Source organism: Leishmania mexicana, chromosome 30, assembly GCF_000234665.1.
Source record: "Leishmania mexicana MHOM/GT/2001/U1103 complete genome, chromosome 30".
NCBI classification, from domain to species: domain Eukaryota; phylum Euglenozoa; class Kinetoplastea; order Trypanosomatida; family Trypanosomatidae; genus Leishmania; species Leishmania mexicana.
The window spans coordinates 943194-961555 of record NC_018334.1 but is presented as its reverse complement, the minus strand read 5'-3'; the positions used below and the strand labels follow the sequence as shown (position 1 = coordinate 961555).

The window sequence follows — 18362 nt, the reverse complement described above, 5'->3', positions numbered from 1 at the left end:
TACTCTCTGTCGACACTGCAACGCTTCGCTCCGACCACGGCAAGTCGCGTCCTACTCTCACGCTCCGAAGCAGTAGCAATCCTACCGTCTGTTTGTTTTTCTTTCTTGTAGTATGGAGTGCATCAACCAAGAGAGCGCGAGCTCGCATTCGGCAACGAATGTGGCCAGCGGTGTAGATGCGCCAACCGTAGCTGCAGCCCCGCTCTCACCGCTGCAGGTGGAGTTGCAGAGGCCAGACCCACTCTCGAGATCCCTCTGTGAGGCGGTGCAACTCTCGCAGTCGTCGGTGTCCAACGCCGCTGAAGCCAACGACACCGATGCCCCGCCCCTCCTATGCGGCGACCCGGCCGCGGCGCGCTCCTCCTCCATCATATCCTCACACGACGCGTCGTTCTACAGCAGCCTCATGGTGAGCCGGGCAGAGAACCTGGATGGGCTGGAGAGCTGCACGAGTCGCACTGGACGCAACCTAATTTCACCGTCCACCGGAGCGACAGCAGAGAGGTACGCATATGAGCAGTCGCCTTCAGTCGAGCCGCACCTCTCCACACCGAAGCGCCGACTAGCCCCAAACTCTGCGGATTCGCAAGGCGGGAAAGAGGAGGTTGCACCCAACACAGAGGCAGAGACCACCTCAGAGCGACCCGCCTCATCCGGTGCTGCGGCGAGGACAGCGGAGTCAGGCGTGGCAATAACAGGCTCCCACAGCGTTGGTGGCGAAGACCACAGGAGCGACTCGCAGGCGCACGCACACCGATCTCTGCCGTCGCCAGCCGGCAATGTAAAGACGCTTGAGGATCTCCTGGACTGGCGCTCGCACCTTTCCGCTTGGCAGCGGTCTGTGGGCACGCATGAAAGCCACAATACAGATGGCAACAACACCACTGTAAAACACATGTGCAACAGTCAGACAAGCGAGGGGAATATGGTCGGGCCTGCGAACCGGAAGGGAGCACCGGCGTCGGAGGGCTCGCAAGTATCTCCGCGCCTCGAATGCCTGCAGGCCTGCCATGGTGGCTGTCACAGAACTACAGCAGCCTCATCGTCCTCTCCCAGCACAGACGCGATTACGCCAGCCGAGAGTAACGCCCCTGGTGGGGACACCATAGCGGTAATCCATAACCCTCGAAGCCAACACAGCCACCCCTCCAGCGGCGCGGCCAGCCAGACGGAGGTGGTAAATACCTTCTTTACCAAGGAGTCCTCGAGCGCCTCCTCCTCTCATCCTCAAAGCCCGGCGCAGGTGGACGGACACCTCTGGAACACACAGCTACATGTCCACCTAGAGCAACACTTCTCTACGGACGAAAATCCAGCCACACAAGCGCCGCCCACAGCTCACGTTACCATCATCGACGGTCGGGTCGTGAGGGAAGGAGGAGGAACGGGCAAAAACGGTAGACCACGCGGTGCCGGTTCGCCAACGTTGTCGTCGTTGAGGTGCCTAGAAGTCACGAGATTGGAGGATCACACTTCACCAAACAGCACTGGACACAGTTCGCCTTACAGTCACTTCGCTCTCCCGCACGGAGTTGAACGCCGGTCATGGTCGCGTAATGCTCTGTTACCACCAGTGCCCACCCCCATTCTCCCGCACTCCTCGCCAGTCGGTGGCTTTGACGGCTGCCGAAGCCGCGACAACTGGAGCAACCCTCACACCGGAAGCAACAAGAGCACGGTCAGCACTGCCGGCATTCAGCGCCAGGACTCCCGCGAGGCGTTGCTCTCGCAAGCAACGCCGCGTACGCCAGAGCTCTGGCGCCACAAGGTGAAGGCGATGCCTCCTATGGTGAAGCCGTTGAGGGAGCTGGCAAGGGAAGAGGAGTATCCACTGTTTGCGGTACCGATCGATGAGGAAACCAACAAGGCCGTGGTGGCCTTCGTCTCTGGGTTTGTCCTGCTCATCTGCCTGGTGTTTATCTGCGCCATGTGACAGCGCGTTCACGACGACGCAATAATGGATGCATCGCCCCCCCCATCCATCCACAGTGTATACGCGCCAGAGATAGAGAGAGCGGCGGAGACGCAGGAGGAAGAGGAGGAGAATCTCGCCATATGCATCAGATCCTCGTCTTCTGGGAACGATCCACCTACGCCTCCACCTCCACCACCACCCCTCCCCCTCCCCCCTTCACTGGGGATCATCTATGTCGTGTGAATCTGCGCTGAATCGGGCAGGGTAGGGGTGTGTCAGTAACACGTGCAACGCCATCTTTTGCTCTTCTTCTGTACCACCGTGACTCACATGCGTGTTGTATCTCCGTAGCGTAGTTGTTGTGATCTTCTCCATGGGTCGGTGTCCTTGTCGTTCACGCGACGTGCGCGCTTGTAGATCATGCTGCCGCCTCGACGTGTGCGTCCTCCTTCCCACCCGCGTGATTTCCTTTTGTAGAAATCTGGGTTGTGCGCCTGTACTGCTTGATACTTTGTGCTTGTGCGTGTGAAGTGGTTTAGCTACATTTTCTTTTTTGTTTGAACGCATGCGCGTTATGTGTTTCTCCGCAAACCTTCCAGCTTCTCCATCCGGATGTGTTTTGTATCTACCCAATGAACTGTTCAGTCATGTGGTGATGGAGAGTAGGGAACGTTAAACAGCACGACAGCACAACAGAATAACGGCAGTGCAGCTCGAATACTGCACTGCGGCCTCTTCACTTTGCTCACCGAGTGTGTAAGGAAGAGGGAAAGGGAGAAGCAGCACCACCAGAGGTGACAAGGACTGAGTGGTGTGCGGCGCCTTTTTTTTGCCAACAAAGCCTCGTCAGACAACAAATGGCAAGGTGATGTGCTGCGCGTGCTCTCGGACGCCTTTCGAATGGCGTGCGGGTCATGGATGCATAAGTCGATCCAAAATGCTGGGACCTGTTCGACAAGAATCGATGTGCCGAGTTGCTCGGCAGGCCTTCGACTCACCGTTTTTTTTGTTTTTCTTCGAATTATTATTACTCGCACGTTGCCCATTTCGTCGCTCCTCTTCCCTCTTCTCTGATCCCCTACAACCTTGCTACACGCTTACTCGTACAAATAACATATATGTGTACGGTAACGGCACGGCCCCATCTCGCCGTATGTGCTCACAGCTAGCACACGTCACCCCAGGACACTGTTCTCTAGCAGTCTTGCGACGTTGTCTCCTTCATGTGAGTATTTCTACTCCATCTCTTGACAGGATACGCACCGCAACACACTGGTGTTCGTCTTGTGCCGCCATCGTTATCATACATCGGCATCATCGTCATCATCTGCGCTCGCTGTTTTTTGAACGCTTGCCCCCCTCCCCCCACGCACGCACACGTGCACTCCCTCTTCCCGCTCACTCCGCTTACGTGACTGTTTACCGAGGCAAGCTGACTTTTGCTTGTCTGTTCGTCCATTTCCTTTCTCCTCCTGCCCCCCCCTCACCCCTCCTGTTCGCCGTTGTTTGTGTGCCTGTGTGTGTGTGTGTTTCTCCTCTCCTTGGTGGAAGTCTACCCAATTGGCCACCCTTCAAAAAAAGAAAACGGCGAAGACCCGCTACCCCTTTCTCCTGCCCTCGTCTTGCCCCTCCCCCCCCCTCCCCCTCCTCTCGCTCCTCGAGGTATACGCACCAGCGGAAAGCCTCTTGGACGCCATCTCCTGCAGTCCTCCCTCCCCCATCTTATTACTTCTTCGCACGTTTGTTTTCCGCCTTTGTTTTCTTTCTTGAAATTGAACAACACCCGCTTGGCTCTCTCTCTGGCCCCTCTGCGCCATACACGCCCCACTCCCCCCTCCTCCTCCATTGTCTTTTGTGCCTCCTATGCACACGTGAGCAGACAGTCACTGTGGTACACCGACCGGTAGTCTGTAGAAGCTTACTTTCCGCCTCCTCTCTTCCGTGGCGTGTGTATCCTGGCGCGTTTGTGTGCTTCTGGACGCAGGCTTCAGTGCGCCCCCTCCCCTCCCCTCCCTCTCCCTCTCTCCCTCCGAAGCAGGAACACCTTTATGTATAACGCGGCTGCTTTCTTCGTTGTAGGGGCTGTGAAGGTGTGTCTCTGAGCCGCACCCACACAACACGGAACCTAACTAGGTTCTCGCTTCCCTTTTCTTCTTCCTTCTGTGTGTGTGTGTGTGCTCCGTTCCTTGCAGACGTTCCAAGCACCGACAAAGACGCCGACATCTCGCACGACACGACTGCCTCCCCCTCCCCCCTCAGCGCCCCTCCCCCTCTCTTATCATCTCCGCCGGCTTTTCCTTTTCGCCGGTGTTCGACTTCCTTCGTTTTTTTTTCCTTGCAGTGTCCACCCGCCCCCTCTCGCTCTCCCTCTCTCGCTCCGCCTCCCTCGCCCGGAGCAAGTTACTCGCCGGAGTCGCCACTTATCGAAGCGAGCCATCCTTCGCAAGCAGTAGGCGAGATGTCGCACGTGCCCGCCGCGCTGTGGCGTATCGCGTTGTGGCTGAGTGCTCTCCTCATTTACGCAGCTTTCACGACAGTCGCGGCCCCGTCCTCGTGCGGGCACAGCCAGATCGTCCACAAGCAAGGTGACGCCCCTCTCTCATACACAGCGCTGCGCAACACCGGCAACGGCCTGCGCTATCAGGTCGAAACGGACCTCAAGCGATGGAATGGCTCAGCCACCGCCGAACAGCGTGCCGTCGAGCCACAGGCCACCGTCACAATCAGCAGCGACAGAGAGGACTCGGAGTGGGCCCCCATCCGCATTGCTGTCTTCGTGCCCGATCTGGAGGACGAATCGAAATACTGCACGGCCATTGGTCAGATGCGCCCCGATTCCAGCGGCTCCCTGGTGCCGTGCACCAGCAACGCTGATCTCTTGACGGATGCGAAAAGGGCCGTGCTGATCAACTCTATACTACCCCAGGCAGTCAGCATGCACGCGCAGCGACTGAAGGTGCGTCGGCTGGCAGCCAGCACCTCCATCGTCGTGAACTCCATGCCGGGGTCATACTGCGGCTCCTTCACCGTCCCGACAGCGCACCGGACAACGGGTGTGCCGGACGCAGATTTTATCGTCTACGTGGCAGCGGGTCCGACATCTACTCCGAAGAGCTTCATGGCGTGGGCTCTTGCTTGCCAGTATTACCCCAACACGGCCACAATCACGAGTCGCCCAGCTGTGGGGGCGATGTACTTCAACCCGCGCTACCTGCCGACCTCGGTAGGGGAAACGCAGGAGCAAATTGACCGTTACGGAGGCAACCCGTCTGGCAGCACGAATAGTCTTCGCCGCGTCGCCGCCCATGAACTGCTGCACGCGCTCGGCTTCACCTCAAGCATCTTCAAGGCACGCGGCATGTTTGCCATCGTCCCGTCTCTGCGTGGAAAAAGGAACGTACCGGTGCTGAACTCATCGGCTGTGCGCGCGGCTGCCAAGGCCATGTACGGCATCTCTGACACAGAGGTGTTTTATGGCGCCGAGCTGGAGGATCAAGGCGAGCCGGGCACATCTCTTTCTCACTGGAAGCGCCGCGCCGCGAAGGATGAACTTATGGCGCCTGTGCTCAGTCTGGCGCGCTACAGCGCCTTGTCGCTCGCTGCCCTGGAGGATATGGGCTTCTATAAAGTCGACTTCCGTAAGGCGGAGCCTGTTGCCCTCGGCGCCACCGCAGGGGGTAAGCTCTTCACAGTGCCGTGCTTGACGGACGGCGCCTCCAACACCCCTACGGTGTTCTGCGACAGCCTCAGCTCCTCGGTGCGCAGCTGCACGGCGGACCGGTTGAGCATTGGTCGGTGCGCCCTCACTACCTACTCCTCGGCTCTGCCAAGGTATGCCCAGTACTTCCCTGATCAACCGACCCTCGGTGGCTCTCTGTCGCACAGCGACTACTGCCCCGTGATACAGCCCCTCTCCAACACCGCGTGCAGTGGCGGCTCGCTAGGTGCGATGCCGGGCAGCATCACTGGTGACAGCGCGCGCTGCTTCGACGCAGACAATCTGCTGGTGAAGTTCACGCTCACTCAGCCTGGTGCCGTCTGTGCCAAGGTACACTGCAGCAGCGCATCTCGCACCTATGAGGTGCTCGTGATTGGCGCGAACAGCTGGCTTTCGTGCGGCGCCGGTGGCACTGGGGTGACGGTGCAGCCGGCAGTGAGTAGCCCCAACGTGTTCGTGGAGGGCGGGTTTATTGCCTGTCCGCCCTACGACGATGTGTGCTACGCGAACCCGGTCGCCTTCGCGGAAGTGGAAGCGGCCGCCACCACCACAACAGTGTCACCAAGCGCGGCTACAGCTTCCACCCATGGATTGGTCGTTAGCGGCCTTGTCGCTGTCGCTGTGCTGCTCGGTGCGTGCATCTGCTAAGTAGAAGGCGGTGTGGCGGAGACGGGCACCATGCAGCTATACGCGTCTACTGCCCATCCTCTTCTTTGACCACTTTCTACTGCTCCCGTGCGTGGGCCTTCCACGACTGCCTCGCATACGTGTACGGTAATGTATGTATATATAGATATATATCCTTGGCAGGTATATGGAAGGCGAAGCACCGACACGTGCTCACCCATCCACCATTGTCGTCTCGCGCACCTTTCCTTTCTCCCGTCACATGTGACGTGTGTGGGGCAGAGCAGAACGGAAACGGCGCATGTCAGGCGGGGGGAAACTCAGAGAGAGAAGGAGTGCATGGCAGCGCAACCCTTCACAAAGCAAGTACATAAACTCTCTCCCCCTCCACCCGCGCGCACTCTTCGCTCCGTTTGCCATTCTTACTCACGCGCAGGTTCGGCTGCCTCTGTGCGACAAGCACTGCGGCCGTCTTGCGTGAGTCGTACTCGATGTCACCTGCCGCCAACAACGGCAGCAGCAGCAGCAGCAGTACCAACACACGCATACGCGACGAGGTGCAGAAGACATAACCACTACTTTACTATGCTTTGTCTATTGTTGATTCCGGGAAGCCCCCTCACACGCGTATCACCAAGCCCTGCAACATATTTGTTCTTGGTGGTCTCAGCAATGTACATATTGGTCAGTACCAGCAGCAGCTCTCCCTCTCCCCCCCCTCCCCTCCCCCTCGCTTAGCCTCTATTCTTTCTGCGTTGATGGTACCCTTTTCTTTTTTCCCCTCCCCCTCCTCCTCCGTTGTGGGTGTGTGTGGGTGTGGGTGTGGGTGTGGGTGGGTGTGGGTGTGGGTGGGTGTGGGTGTGGGTGGGTGGGTGAGTTGTGCGGCCGTTTTGCAGCCCCTCTCTCTTATCAACACTTAGGCGTGCTCAGGCGATTGCTGGCCGACTCGAAGGCGTCACCCCCTGCCCCTGCAAGCCGACACGAGACCCCGTCACTCACTCCCTCCATAAGTATCTCTTCGCCACCACTGTGCTAACAAACGTCTCTCCCGTGCTCATCAGCCTCAAGTCAGCGCGACATATATATATATATGTGTGTGTGTGTGCTTGTACTACTCCGCTGATGTGAAGGAGCCCGTCATGTGGCACAGTACCCGGCTTCCGTCACCTGATATTCTTTCCTAAATGTCGTCCCTAAGTCACGAACCCCTGTAGCAGCACCCTATACCCGAGGCCCCTCCCTCAGTCGAACATTACCTTGACGTGAAGCTTTCCTTCCGCCACGCTGACTGCGGCCCCACGTTACACACACACTCACCGTTGTGTTTGGCTGCAAGAGCCCACCCCAGCGCACCGGCGAATAAACTCATCCGCCCGCTGCACTCCCTCATCTGTCACTGACTGCATGTGCCCCACATGTACCATCCTTCCCAAGTGCAGGGGGGAGACCCTGGTTAATCCACGCCGATATGGTGCCGGAACCCAAAGACAACGGCGCACCTCTCTGCGGCAGCCTCTCTAGGGATGTGGCCCACAACGCTCACAACCCGCCTCCACTTTCACCACCCCATCGCGAACCTCCACTTTGCACGTCCGCTCCCCCACACTCAACATGCAGCGCGTCAACGGCAACATCTCGTCATCGGCCCTCTCCCCTCATTGCCACCGCCTCGCTTTGAGGCCAGATCCCCATCGCCACCTCGCACACCATCATCAGGATCGCAGAGGCAGATTTCATTCTCTACTTCTCCGCGGCCCCGATTCTCGTAACGCCATCGCCTGGACGACAACCTTCCAAGTACTTCAGCAACGGCCGCCCCTACGTTGGCATCCCCAACGTGTCGCCAAAGGACATCACCGCCTACCCGTAGACCGTGCGCGTCCTCACACACAAGGTGCGGCACGCGCGCCGCTTCAGCACCAAAACCTTCTCGGCGCACAACACGATCCCCTTCAAAGACCTTCGCGGCACTGGCTACACGCCAGTCATCAGCACTGCCAAGGTGGCCGAAAAAGCAAAGGTGCAGTTCGGCTGCAGCACGCAGGCCTATATCAACACTAACTAAAGCTCTGAAACCCCGGCATCCTGCTCAGCAACACCTACAGCATCGTGTCACGCCGCTTCCATGCGCCTGCCACCGTCGTGCAGGGCTACTAGTACGTCGAGGCGCATCGCAACGTCAGCAGCGGCGCTAGGGTCGCGGACTCGACTCTTTTCCCCTATTTTCGAGTTCGTCGCCACTGCCTGAGGTCTTCTAGGTGTGTTGTTGCTGACGTAAACCGCCGGCACTCAGTCTTTTGCGTTCACACCTCTGCACGGAGGCCTTCCTGTTTTTGGTCTATTTTTTGTTCTCTCTTCCATCTGCTGCTGGGCTCCTCGCCTCCCTCTTCCTTCTCGTCTTTCCCTTCTGTGACTTGTTGCTCCAACGCGTATTTGCCGCCATCTGCGCTCTGGAGGGCGGAGGCGGCAACCCCGTTAGCCCGCATAGCTTGGCCAAGGGGGAAGTCTGAAGACGCAGCGAATACTACCAAACCGCGCTGTGCTTCCTGCTCCCTGCCGGAAAGCGAAGCTGCCGTATAGCCGTTGAACTCGATGCAGTTTTTTGTTTGGGAAGCGATTATTACTTCCCAATGTTTTTTCCCAGCTTTGTTTGCCACATTCCGCTGCATCAAAGGAAGGCCATCTTCGCCCACTCCGCGCGCCACGAGATTTGTGGCGCGCTCGTCTTCTTCCGCCTCGCCCCGCCACGGGGCGGCCACCAAAAACCGACGCGGGCCGCGGAAGCCATACCCCAACCCCGGCCGCAGCGCGGGCACCAACGCGCCCTGCCCAGCGCCAGCCGCACGCCGCCCCTTATTTTTACCATTGAAACAGCCCACCACCCCAGCGATTCGAAGTCATGGCTTTGGAAGCCCACCAGCCTCGACACGACGTGCCCAACCAAGTCGAATGTGGACCTCATCCGCAACGCGGAGGCCTACCCCAAGGGCAAGGGTATCGACGGTGTTCTTGCGCACGGCCACAGGAAAGACAAGGCACATATCTGGGCCACTCTAAAAGGAGCCAACGGCGAGATGCAGGGCGGCATTGTGCTCCCTGGGCACACAGATGTGGTGCCCATCAACAGACACAAGCAGGATGCAAACCTGTTCACGATGAAGGATGACAAGGTCTGCGGGCGTGACGGCACCAGTATAAAGGGCTTCGTCGCGGCTGCTGTGTCGCTCACCTCGGTGTTTCTGGAAATGAAGCGTATGGAGCCCGTCCGCTACGCCTTCTCCTTCGACGAGGAGTTCAACTGCATTGGTGTCCCATATCCCATCTCGCACCTCAAGGAGCACGGCTTCATGGCAGACGGCTGCATCATAGAAGAGGTGACTCACATGACTGTGGGCACCGTGAGCCTGAGTTTTGCGTCACGGAAGGCTGAGGTAGTGGGTAAGGTGATCCACTCCTCCTTGGTGGCGAGCAAAAGCTGCAACGTCATCGAGTACACGGCTTTGATCATCCCCAAGATCCGCTAGGTAGTGCTTAGGGATCCGCGAACAGGCCGGGGTGCACGCCAGCCTGCGCCGCTCCCGCACCGGTCGACTCCCCGCAGTTGCCCCCCCCCATATCTACCGGTATGATTGAGTGTGGCAGCGCCGCACCCACGGTCCCGGCAGTGCGCAGCTTCATCCTCAGCGTTTGCTTCACTAACTCCGTGGCCATGGAGACACTTTGATCACCGAAATCCGCAACACTGTGCTCCCGAATATGCTGCAGAAGTGCCTGGACGTCACGGTAGAGCTCTTGAGCACGGTTGTTATCCAAACCTTCAACGCCAACAAGGAGGCCGCACTCACGACGGGTGTGCGATGCCTCTGCAAGGTTGGGATTGTATGGAAGAAGGACGGCAGCATTGTGGCGGGCCTCTTCCAGGAGTACCTCAAGATTCCTTTAGTAACTGTGAGCCCAGGGTCGATCCAAGTGGTGCACACACCAAGTGAGTATGTGTATGTAGCCGTGATGGAGAACTGCTGGATCGTAAGCAGCCAACGACTCTGCGTAGGAGGGTAGTGCATTGTCCCTCTTTGCTCTTCTCAGCACTGCAAGCGCCTCGTACTTGCGCCGCCAAGCTCGTGGGCCATGCACATGACGTGCTCTGCGGGTCTTCGCAGCATTCGATGATTGGATTCTCTTACCTCGGCCTTCCATTCTTCATTGAGTCAGAGAAGGGAGCGCGGCTTGCCTGATATCAACCTTCTCTTTTGATTATGTTCTCACTCCTGCTCTTGAGGAGCTGCGCGCACCCAAGTTGTACGCTTTCTCTCTTGGTTTTCCTCGCTTTCTATTTCCCAGTGACTCTCACTCTTCCTTGATAACCTGTCTACCATACGGATCACGATCCTTGCGCCACTCTAACAACGGCGCTGCTTACGCATGCATTGACAAAGGTAGCACGGAAACCCACACACACGCACAGGATAGGCTGCAACCCAAGTGCATGCAGCCGGGGTGCCCATACTGCAGCCGCCGTCCATAGTATCCAGCTGCTTTGTGGCGAAACAGGATCTCCGTCTTAGTATGCCGATGGTGTGAATGTGATGCGCATCAGGGGGCACAGGAGCGACTCACCCGTCTCTCGCCTCTTCCATGCTACTGTATACCCTTACGTCCTTCCCTCCTTTGCTCCTGTTTCCATACGGCGTTGCCCTTGACGCTCCGCCTTGTTCATATCGGTCGTCTTATCACCCACATCGATACACTTGGTGGGACTAGCCTGTCAGGTGCGCGGGTTTGCAACACTGTTGCCTTTCCTCTGTACGCGACGTCTGTGCAGTAGAGTCTCTTTGTGCGCCCGCACCTCACACACAAAAAGTGACGGAGCGTGTCGTGGCTTCATTTTTGGTCTGGTTTGTGTTCAACTTCTCTTGCCTCGACCTTGTTTTCCTTTTATCGACGCGTACAGCATCATTACCCTCCCTGTTTCTCTTCTCGAATTCCTCTCGTGACTGCCTCGTTCTTTCCCTCAGTCTCGCGGTCGCCTTTCTTTAGCAGCGGTTTAGTCGACGTGTGTGTGTGTGTGTGTGACTCGGTTCTTTTATGTGTCCGCTTCTCCTTTCCGTCCTCATTTTTTTCTCCTCTTTCTCCCTCTGTGTTGGCGTCTAGTGTGCTCTCCTGTGCTTGCCTCTCCCCAAAACAAGGACTGTCTACATCCCTGTTGCACGTTGTAACACAGTTGCTTGAACAACTGCTTGCTCTTCAAAGGGAGCGCAAGAGAGAGAAGGCAAGCAGATCTGTCGTTTCATGACTGTACAGGTTATATGCCCCTCCACTCAGCCATATCTGGGCTGAACGCCAAAAGCTGCGATGCCCGTCTTCCCCCACTTGCTTACGCCAGAGTGTGCCGTCACTGATGCAACCGTTGGCGGGTGCATGGCTCGTGCCAGGCGAACTCTTCCGGAAGCACCCACCTCACCCCCCTTGTCGAATAGCACGCGTGAGCCTTTGCAGCCGCGGCAAGCGCCATCGCAGGTGCACTCACCAGCGCGTCCGCCCGCCCCCACGCCCGCAGCAGAGCCATCATCGTTGCGGCACATTGGCAGCGTTCAGCCAAGCGAGTCGAACCGCTCCGCCTCAACGGTGGTGTCCTTGGAGCTCTCGGGCAACCAGGTTAGCGGCGAGAATGGCCCTCAGCTTCAGCAGCGATGCTTGGTATCTGACCGGGTGCCTGTAGTTGTGCAGCTCGGTGAGCTCGAGGCCCATGTGCCAGCGTTCTCTCCGCAGCGTCGGCCCAGTTTTCCGAGCTCTGAAGTAGTCGTCACGGCCTCTGGTGGCGCTGAGAATGGAGAGGGTAGTGTCACTCTTGGACCAGAACGCAGCCTGCACTCGAGTGAGCTTCAAGAGCCAAGAGGGAACCGTCGACTCATGAACTTACACCGCCGTGCTCGGCGCGAGCGCGGCCGTCAAGGGAGCTCCAGTACCAACCGTCTTCCCACAATGCCGCGGCACACCGAATTAGGCACACCCTCCAACGCTCAAGAGGGACGCCAGCATCTTCACCGCACCCTCTTCACTTCGCTACCGCGCTATTCTAGCCTGGCACCGCAAAGTTTTACCACAACAAATGGTATTGAAGTGCGATGCGGAGGTCACAGAGGTCGCGCCCTGGACAGCTCGTCCCTCGTATCACCGCAGACCCACCGAGAGCGAACAGGAAGTGTGTCATTGAGGTCGATGCGCTCCGGCCAAAGCCCCAGGATGGCGCCAGCTGGTGCTCCTTCAAGCACCACGATACCCGACACAGCACAATCGGTGGTGAGGGGCGCTCGTGCGGTGGCGCTCAGTGAAGGAACGGGCCCCACTGCCCAACCGGGCGACGTCGAAGGCCCCCACGCAGACATCATCATTTTGATCTCTTCTCAGGGAGTCCAGCTCACTACGTCCCAAGACGCCCTCCGCCGTCAAGCTCGCCGCTCGACATCGCTCATGTCCGTGCGTAATGTGCGTTGTGCAAGCCTGCACTCTGATCGCGTTCTGGAAGCGGGAGAGGCGGCCGCTGCAATCTCATCACGAGTTGCCACTAGAGCGTCGCACACAGCAACTCATGATAGCGTCTCCACACGGCGAGCGAGGCGTGCAGATGCGCTCCAGTGCGAGGAAGAGGACCCTTTGGAAGTCACTCAGAGTTCATGCTGTACAGCCGCAGCTCCGTGGCGGCTGCCTGTGCTGACGACGATGAGCGAAGGAAATGCAACGCAGCCCACACGTCGCCACTACCCCCCGTCTCTCTCGTCTACAAGTGGCGCTCCACAATTGCAAGAGCCTCCAAAGGGCGGTGAGGATGGATTGGTGGTTGATAGTACGAACAGCAACATTACCGCCAACGCACACTCACGTCAACGCAGTGCATCGCCGGTACAGTCATTGCCCTTCAAGACATGTAAGCATACCGATATAGCGAGTGCATTCAGCACAGCCCCGTCTGCTCTTTCAGGGCACAGTGCACCCGCACGTGGAGAAGTCGATGGCGGTGCTATGAGCCGTCCAGGAAATCACAGGAGTCCGAGCAGTATGCGGCACGAGAGGTCTCTGAGTGGCTGGCCGCAATCCCCTCGTGACGATGCTGTGTCAGCAACTCCGTCTCGTGTACTGTCGCAGTCGCAGATGGCCTCGTATCACCAGATGCTGCTATCATTTTTCTCCGGTGAGTCACTGGAGGATACACCGCAGTCGACGTTCGGGGACTGCCCCGCCACTGGCGAACCGACGCTGCCCCGTAGTGAGTCACAGGTCCCCACGCTGTGGCGCCGAGTCAACAGAACTAGGGCTCCGCATTCTGCTTCCAGCGCGCGCCGCCCGTTGGCACTGTCCCCGCAGAGGCACAGCAGGGACTTTGATGTCTTGGAAAGTGGGGACGGCGGCGTCTCGGCCGATTTCTCTCAGGCGTCCGGGTACCGCTTCTCGCCCTTGGATACCTATCTGCCGCCACCGCCGACGGAGTCGCAGCAGCGGCCGCAACCTCCCCGGCCTGCAAGCATCGCTCCCGAGTACGCCGTTTTCCGACCTTTGGTGTGCTTTACCTCCAACGGTATGGTCAGCCATCACACGACACTGGGGAAGGACCAAAGTGTTGGCGCAGGTGAGTGTGTTGAGCTCAACGGCCGAAGACAGAGTGGGCATCAAAAAGCCGCAGACGCGTCCAGGTCTGCCTCATCCCACACCGGTTCCATTGCAGAGTCCGCTATCACGCCGGCGGTGCGCAGATATGCCGTCTCCGGCACTGAGAGAACATCGCAGCCCCAGCTGGAAGCCCGCCTTCGCCTCCCTGTCGCCAAGGAAGGGGTGGCGCTGTTGAACCATATACACAATGTGCCACCGCAGGGGGAGTTGTACCGGCTGCTCCGAGTGTACCGCCGCGAGCAGCTGCATCAGTTTCCTCAAGCTCTGCGTGGTCCTCCACTTGCGGTGAGGCTAACGGATGGCGCTGAGGCCAGTAAGATCATTGACGAAACTGAGTGTGCGAGTGACTGGGCGGACTACACCAACGGTGCCACGAGCGGGGCCGGCCGCGGCCGCCGCATTGGCAGCACTTGGGGCACAGCAAACTCTGCGACGCACCGTTCTAATGCGCGTCGGCGTGGCGGCCGCGGCGGTCTACATCGCTATCGCACCCCTCTTGCAACCACTGCCGCTGGGGATGTGCCGACAGTAGAAGTTAATGCAAGCCATCCCCGCGAGCTGTACAGTCGCCTTGTGAGTGACCCTGTCGACTGTGCTGTGGAGGTCGTTCACCCTGGCGCGGCGACCGCATCGGCAGCGTCGTTTATGTCATCCCTGAGTATTCCTTGCACCCCCCAACAAGCTGGAGGCCGCGGTGGTGTCCATGTGGATTGGTCCTCGGGCACCGCCGTGCTTGGTGTCTCTCAAGGAGGTGGTCGCCTCAGCGGTGGCGGTCGCCCAGCCCGTGAGGTAAATTCGAGTCGAAGCAGAAGCCCCGACAACCCCACGTACGGGGGCAGCTCCGTGCCTGTGCCTTCGCGCAGTTGCGCGGAGGTGGTGGCGAACGGCTTCTACAACGCTGAGGCTCGCGAGAGCAAAGCGCAACAGGACGAGTTGCAGCGCCGAAGAGCTGCCGCCGAATACGGAGAGGCGTCATACTACAGTCTAGAAGTGCTCACGGATGGCCCCACACAGACGAATGGCTTGTAAAAGTCTCTCTAGCGCTCGCGTTCTAGGCATCACGAAGGCTGCAAGTCTCAGCGACATCCTGCACGAGGAAGAGCAACAGATGCAGGAGCTCGTGCAGCTCCCACAGCTGAACTGTGCGCAGTACGCTGCGGGGTGCAGCGAGCCCGTGCGGCGCCATATCTCTGCCTCGGCGATGGTCTCACTTCCGTCGACGCCAGCAGCGCTACAGTCTGGATTCAGCATAGGTGTCGTTAACCGCGGAAGCGACAGCGGGTAAAGCTGCGTTGAGACTGTGAGGTTGATGACCTTGCGACAGGCGCACCAAGTGTGGCTCCCGGAACTTCTGGTGTGACCGACCTCCGTCCACGATGCATCCCTGGCGCAGGGCCTGCGCGGCGGCAAGCCACGAAGCCCCGTAGCACTTGTGACGCATCAGAAGCGCCAGCTTCGAGATCACCAGTCAACGCCACGGGCTGTTCCGAGAGGGCAGGAGCCGGAGAAGACGGTGAACACGAAAGACAGCGGTCATGTTCACCATCCCTCTAAGTGCGAGACCAGAGCTCCGTGCAAACACAGCGGCTTCAATTACACCGACCACGAGAACCAGTGGTGTATCAGGCTCAGGGTAGCATCCCAGAAGGTCGAACGAGCCAGGCGCTTTATCTGCTGGCGGCCTGGCCCACGCGCGCGATTCATCGGGCAGGCAAAACGTCTTCGTTGCCGGTGACTTTACGCCAATGTTGCGTGCGCCGACCTGAGAGGGTCACACATACAGCGAGAGGAAGAGAGGGGGGATGATCCCGCCGACACCAGATATACTGTTCATATGAGCCTGGGGCTCTTGTTGGTGGGCTCAGCGACTGCACCTTTTTTTTTCATGCTCCCCTGGTCGTTGCCGACGTTTTTGTTCTTTGGTGGAGTGCGACTCTCAGCCTTTTAGCGCTAATGCTAGTCTGCCGCACTCGTTGCCATGCTCGAGGCTCGAAAGGCAGCCGGTCTATTTCTTCTCATCATTCTGCTCTTCTGTTTGCCTCGGCTGCTTGGTTGCGTGGGTGTGTGTTGTTCGATGCACACAACACACACACACGTGTACTCCCTCTGCACCTTTTTTTTCCTGTTCGTCCGCATGCACTGCGCTTTCGGATGCCGTCGTGCTGTCTCTTCGACTCCTGTGTCCTTTGTTTCCGTCTCATCTGTTGTCCCGCCCAGCGCTGCCCTCGTTGTCCCGTGTCGGCGGTTCTGCGCGTGCAGGCATGTGCAGCACGGTGGCTCCGCGGAGTTCTCGTTTTCCTTCCACTCCTTCCTCCCTTTTTTTCCCCCGCACGACTCCTAATTCGCCTCCATGGAGGAGTACAGCACAGAGAAGGGACAGAGATGATGTTACCTCTTCTGCCCCCCCCTCGTTGTGTGTGCGTGTGTGCTTCGCTGCACATGTATCCGTGCGCAGAGACGTGTTGGCGTGCGTTACTCTCGATGGAGCACCGCCTTCGTCCACCCACCCACCCTCAATCGGAGCTGCCTCACGAATACACCGCGAAGGGTTGCAAAAAAAAGAAAAAAAGCGGTATATGGGTTCGAACGCACGTGCGCCGGTCTCATCCAGCGGATATGGCGGAACGAGGTCGGCCATACATAACGGCAAACGAAGGAGTGGAACTGTCGTCGCAGCCGACGAGTCGTACGCCTGAAATCCGCATTCTTCTTGCGCATTCCTCTTTCGTGTCTTTTGGTCCCGTATGCGCTTAGCGAAGGCCTTTCCTCCTTTGTTTGTGCTGTTGTTGCTTCTTCTTTCTCTGCTCCTCCCCCCTCCCACCCACCCCGCGGCTGCAGCACTCACCATCATCCCTCGTCTGCCTCCGCTGGCGAATGACCCCATCGTAAGTCAAGGGAACTTCATGTCGTCGTCAGCAAGGGGGAGCAGCGTGGGATCTTTGTCTCGCTCCCCTCCCCCACTCCTTCCCTGAGGTCTCTACACAAAAGACACCTGCAAGCAATATTGCCACCGTGAGCCGATGAAGGAAGATGTCCGCCAACGCAGGAAAGGTGTGGGAGAGTGGCCGCTTTTCTCTGTCCGCGTAAGCCTTGCTCATAGTCTTGTTTACGAAGGTTGTGATGACCTTGATGTGGGTGCGAGTAGTCGTGAGGGTTTCTGCATTGGCGCGTGGCGTGGCCCTTCCCCTCCCCTTCCTCACAGTCACTACCTACTTTTTTTTGCTGTTTCCTTTCTGGGTTGTCTTTAGTGCGATGTGCTGCTTACTCGGATGGAGAGCATCAAGCTGTCGCCGCAACGCTTTGTGCTCCGGCATGCTTCTTCTCCGCTCTGCATCCTCTCCCTGCCTCTCAACTGGTCTTTTCGGTGATATTCGTTGTGCGTGTGTGTGTGTGTGTGTTGCAACACCAAGACATGTCTGTGTCTGTGTGTTAGCATCGTGTGCGTGTTCTCACTCACTCGCCTGCCCGCGTGCACGTCTCCCTTGTGCATCTTCTCACTAGTATTATAGCCTATGTGTGCTTGCCTGTGTTTCCCCTTCTCATGGATACGACAGCTGCTACCTCTGCAGCCCTCCTCCCACCCCCACCCTCTCTCTTTTCTCTTGTGATTCGCGTCTATCCCTGCCCGCGAAGACAGGTGTCACTGTTGTCGCCTTTCTCTGTTGTTTGTCTTCCGCCAACAACACCGCCACCCCTCCGTCGTGGCGATGGCTTTCCCTTCTCTGCTCCCTTCGCCTCCGTAGGCATTTGTCTGTTTAACTTGAGAGCGGTTGTGTGCCTGCGTGGCTGTGCACTTCTCAGGGGCATTCACCTCTGCGAGTCGGCGTCTGCGGGCGTCTGCGTGTGGGGGGCAGTGGGGCATAGGAAAGGAGATAGCGTGGGAGGGAGGTGGGGGCCTTGCCCCTCCGCCTCTCCACCGTCACCTTCCCCATCCTGCTCTGGAGCTGCCCTCCCTCTCTCTGAGGGTCTTTCCTCATCCGTCGAAGCGAGTGTGCCTCGTTGCCTCATCGGCGATGATGGCGATGTCATCCCGGTGTGTCTCCCTTTTTTCGTTCGCCTTCTGTGTTATGCCTTTTTCTTTGGTACGGCAGATGCGCGTGCGACGGCTCTGAGCAGCGAGCAGAACGAACACCAACAAAGCAGCGGCATAGAACGCTTGCTGGAGGAGGGGGGGCAACGCCATCCCACCTCCGAGTTCTGTCAGCGATACCTCGTGCTCCCCTTCCGTTCTCCCCTCAGCCGGGCACCTTGTCAGGTTGCAGTCCTGTGCGTACGTTGCTGAGTGCCACTAACACTTCCAGTACAGCTGCTATGACTGCCAAACTTTCGGTTCTCTACAAGAGCGAGCCTCACCCGACGTGCGCGGGTCCAGTAAAGGAGCAGTGAAGTCTAATCGACGTTGGCATGTGGCAACGATGCTGCAGTGACAGTGTGCCC

General features: G+C 58.4%; 3 protein-coding genes across 3 annotated transcripts; all 3 read left to right on the top strand.

Annotated features, from left to right (window-relative positions):
* Positions 1 to 112: 112 nt before the first annotated feature.
* LMXM_30_2010 (hypothetical protein, unknown function) lies at positions 113 to 1933 on the top strand (the record flags this gene model as incomplete). Its single annotated transcript, XM_003877671.1, has 1 exon — positions 113 to 1933. The coding sequence occupies one exon, from the start codon at positions 113 to 115 to the stop codon at positions 1931 to 1933; it is 1821 nt and encodes a 606-aa protein (XP_003877720.1).
* A 2440-nt stretch (positions 1934 to 4373) lies between these two features.
* Positions 4374 to 6281, top strand: LMXM_30_2000 (GP63-like protein, leishmanolysin-like protein; the record flags this gene model as incomplete). The annotated part of the gene is made up of 1 exon (XM_003877670.1): positions 4374 to 6281. One exon carries the CDS (start codon positions 4374 to 4376, stop codon positions 6279 to 6281), a length of 1908 nt encoding a protein of 635 aa, XP_003877719.1.
* Positions 6282 to 12980: 6699 nt separating this feature from the next.
* LMXM_30_1990 (hypothetical protein, unknown function) lies at positions 12981 to 14954 on the top strand (the record flags this gene model as incomplete). The annotated part of the gene is made up of 1 exon (XM_003877669.1): positions 12981 to 14954. The coding sequence occupies one exon, from the start codon at positions 12981 to 12983 to the stop codon at positions 14952 to 14954; it is 1974 nt and encodes a 657-aa protein (XP_003877718.1).
* Positions 14955 to 18362: the final 3408 nt, after the last annotated feature.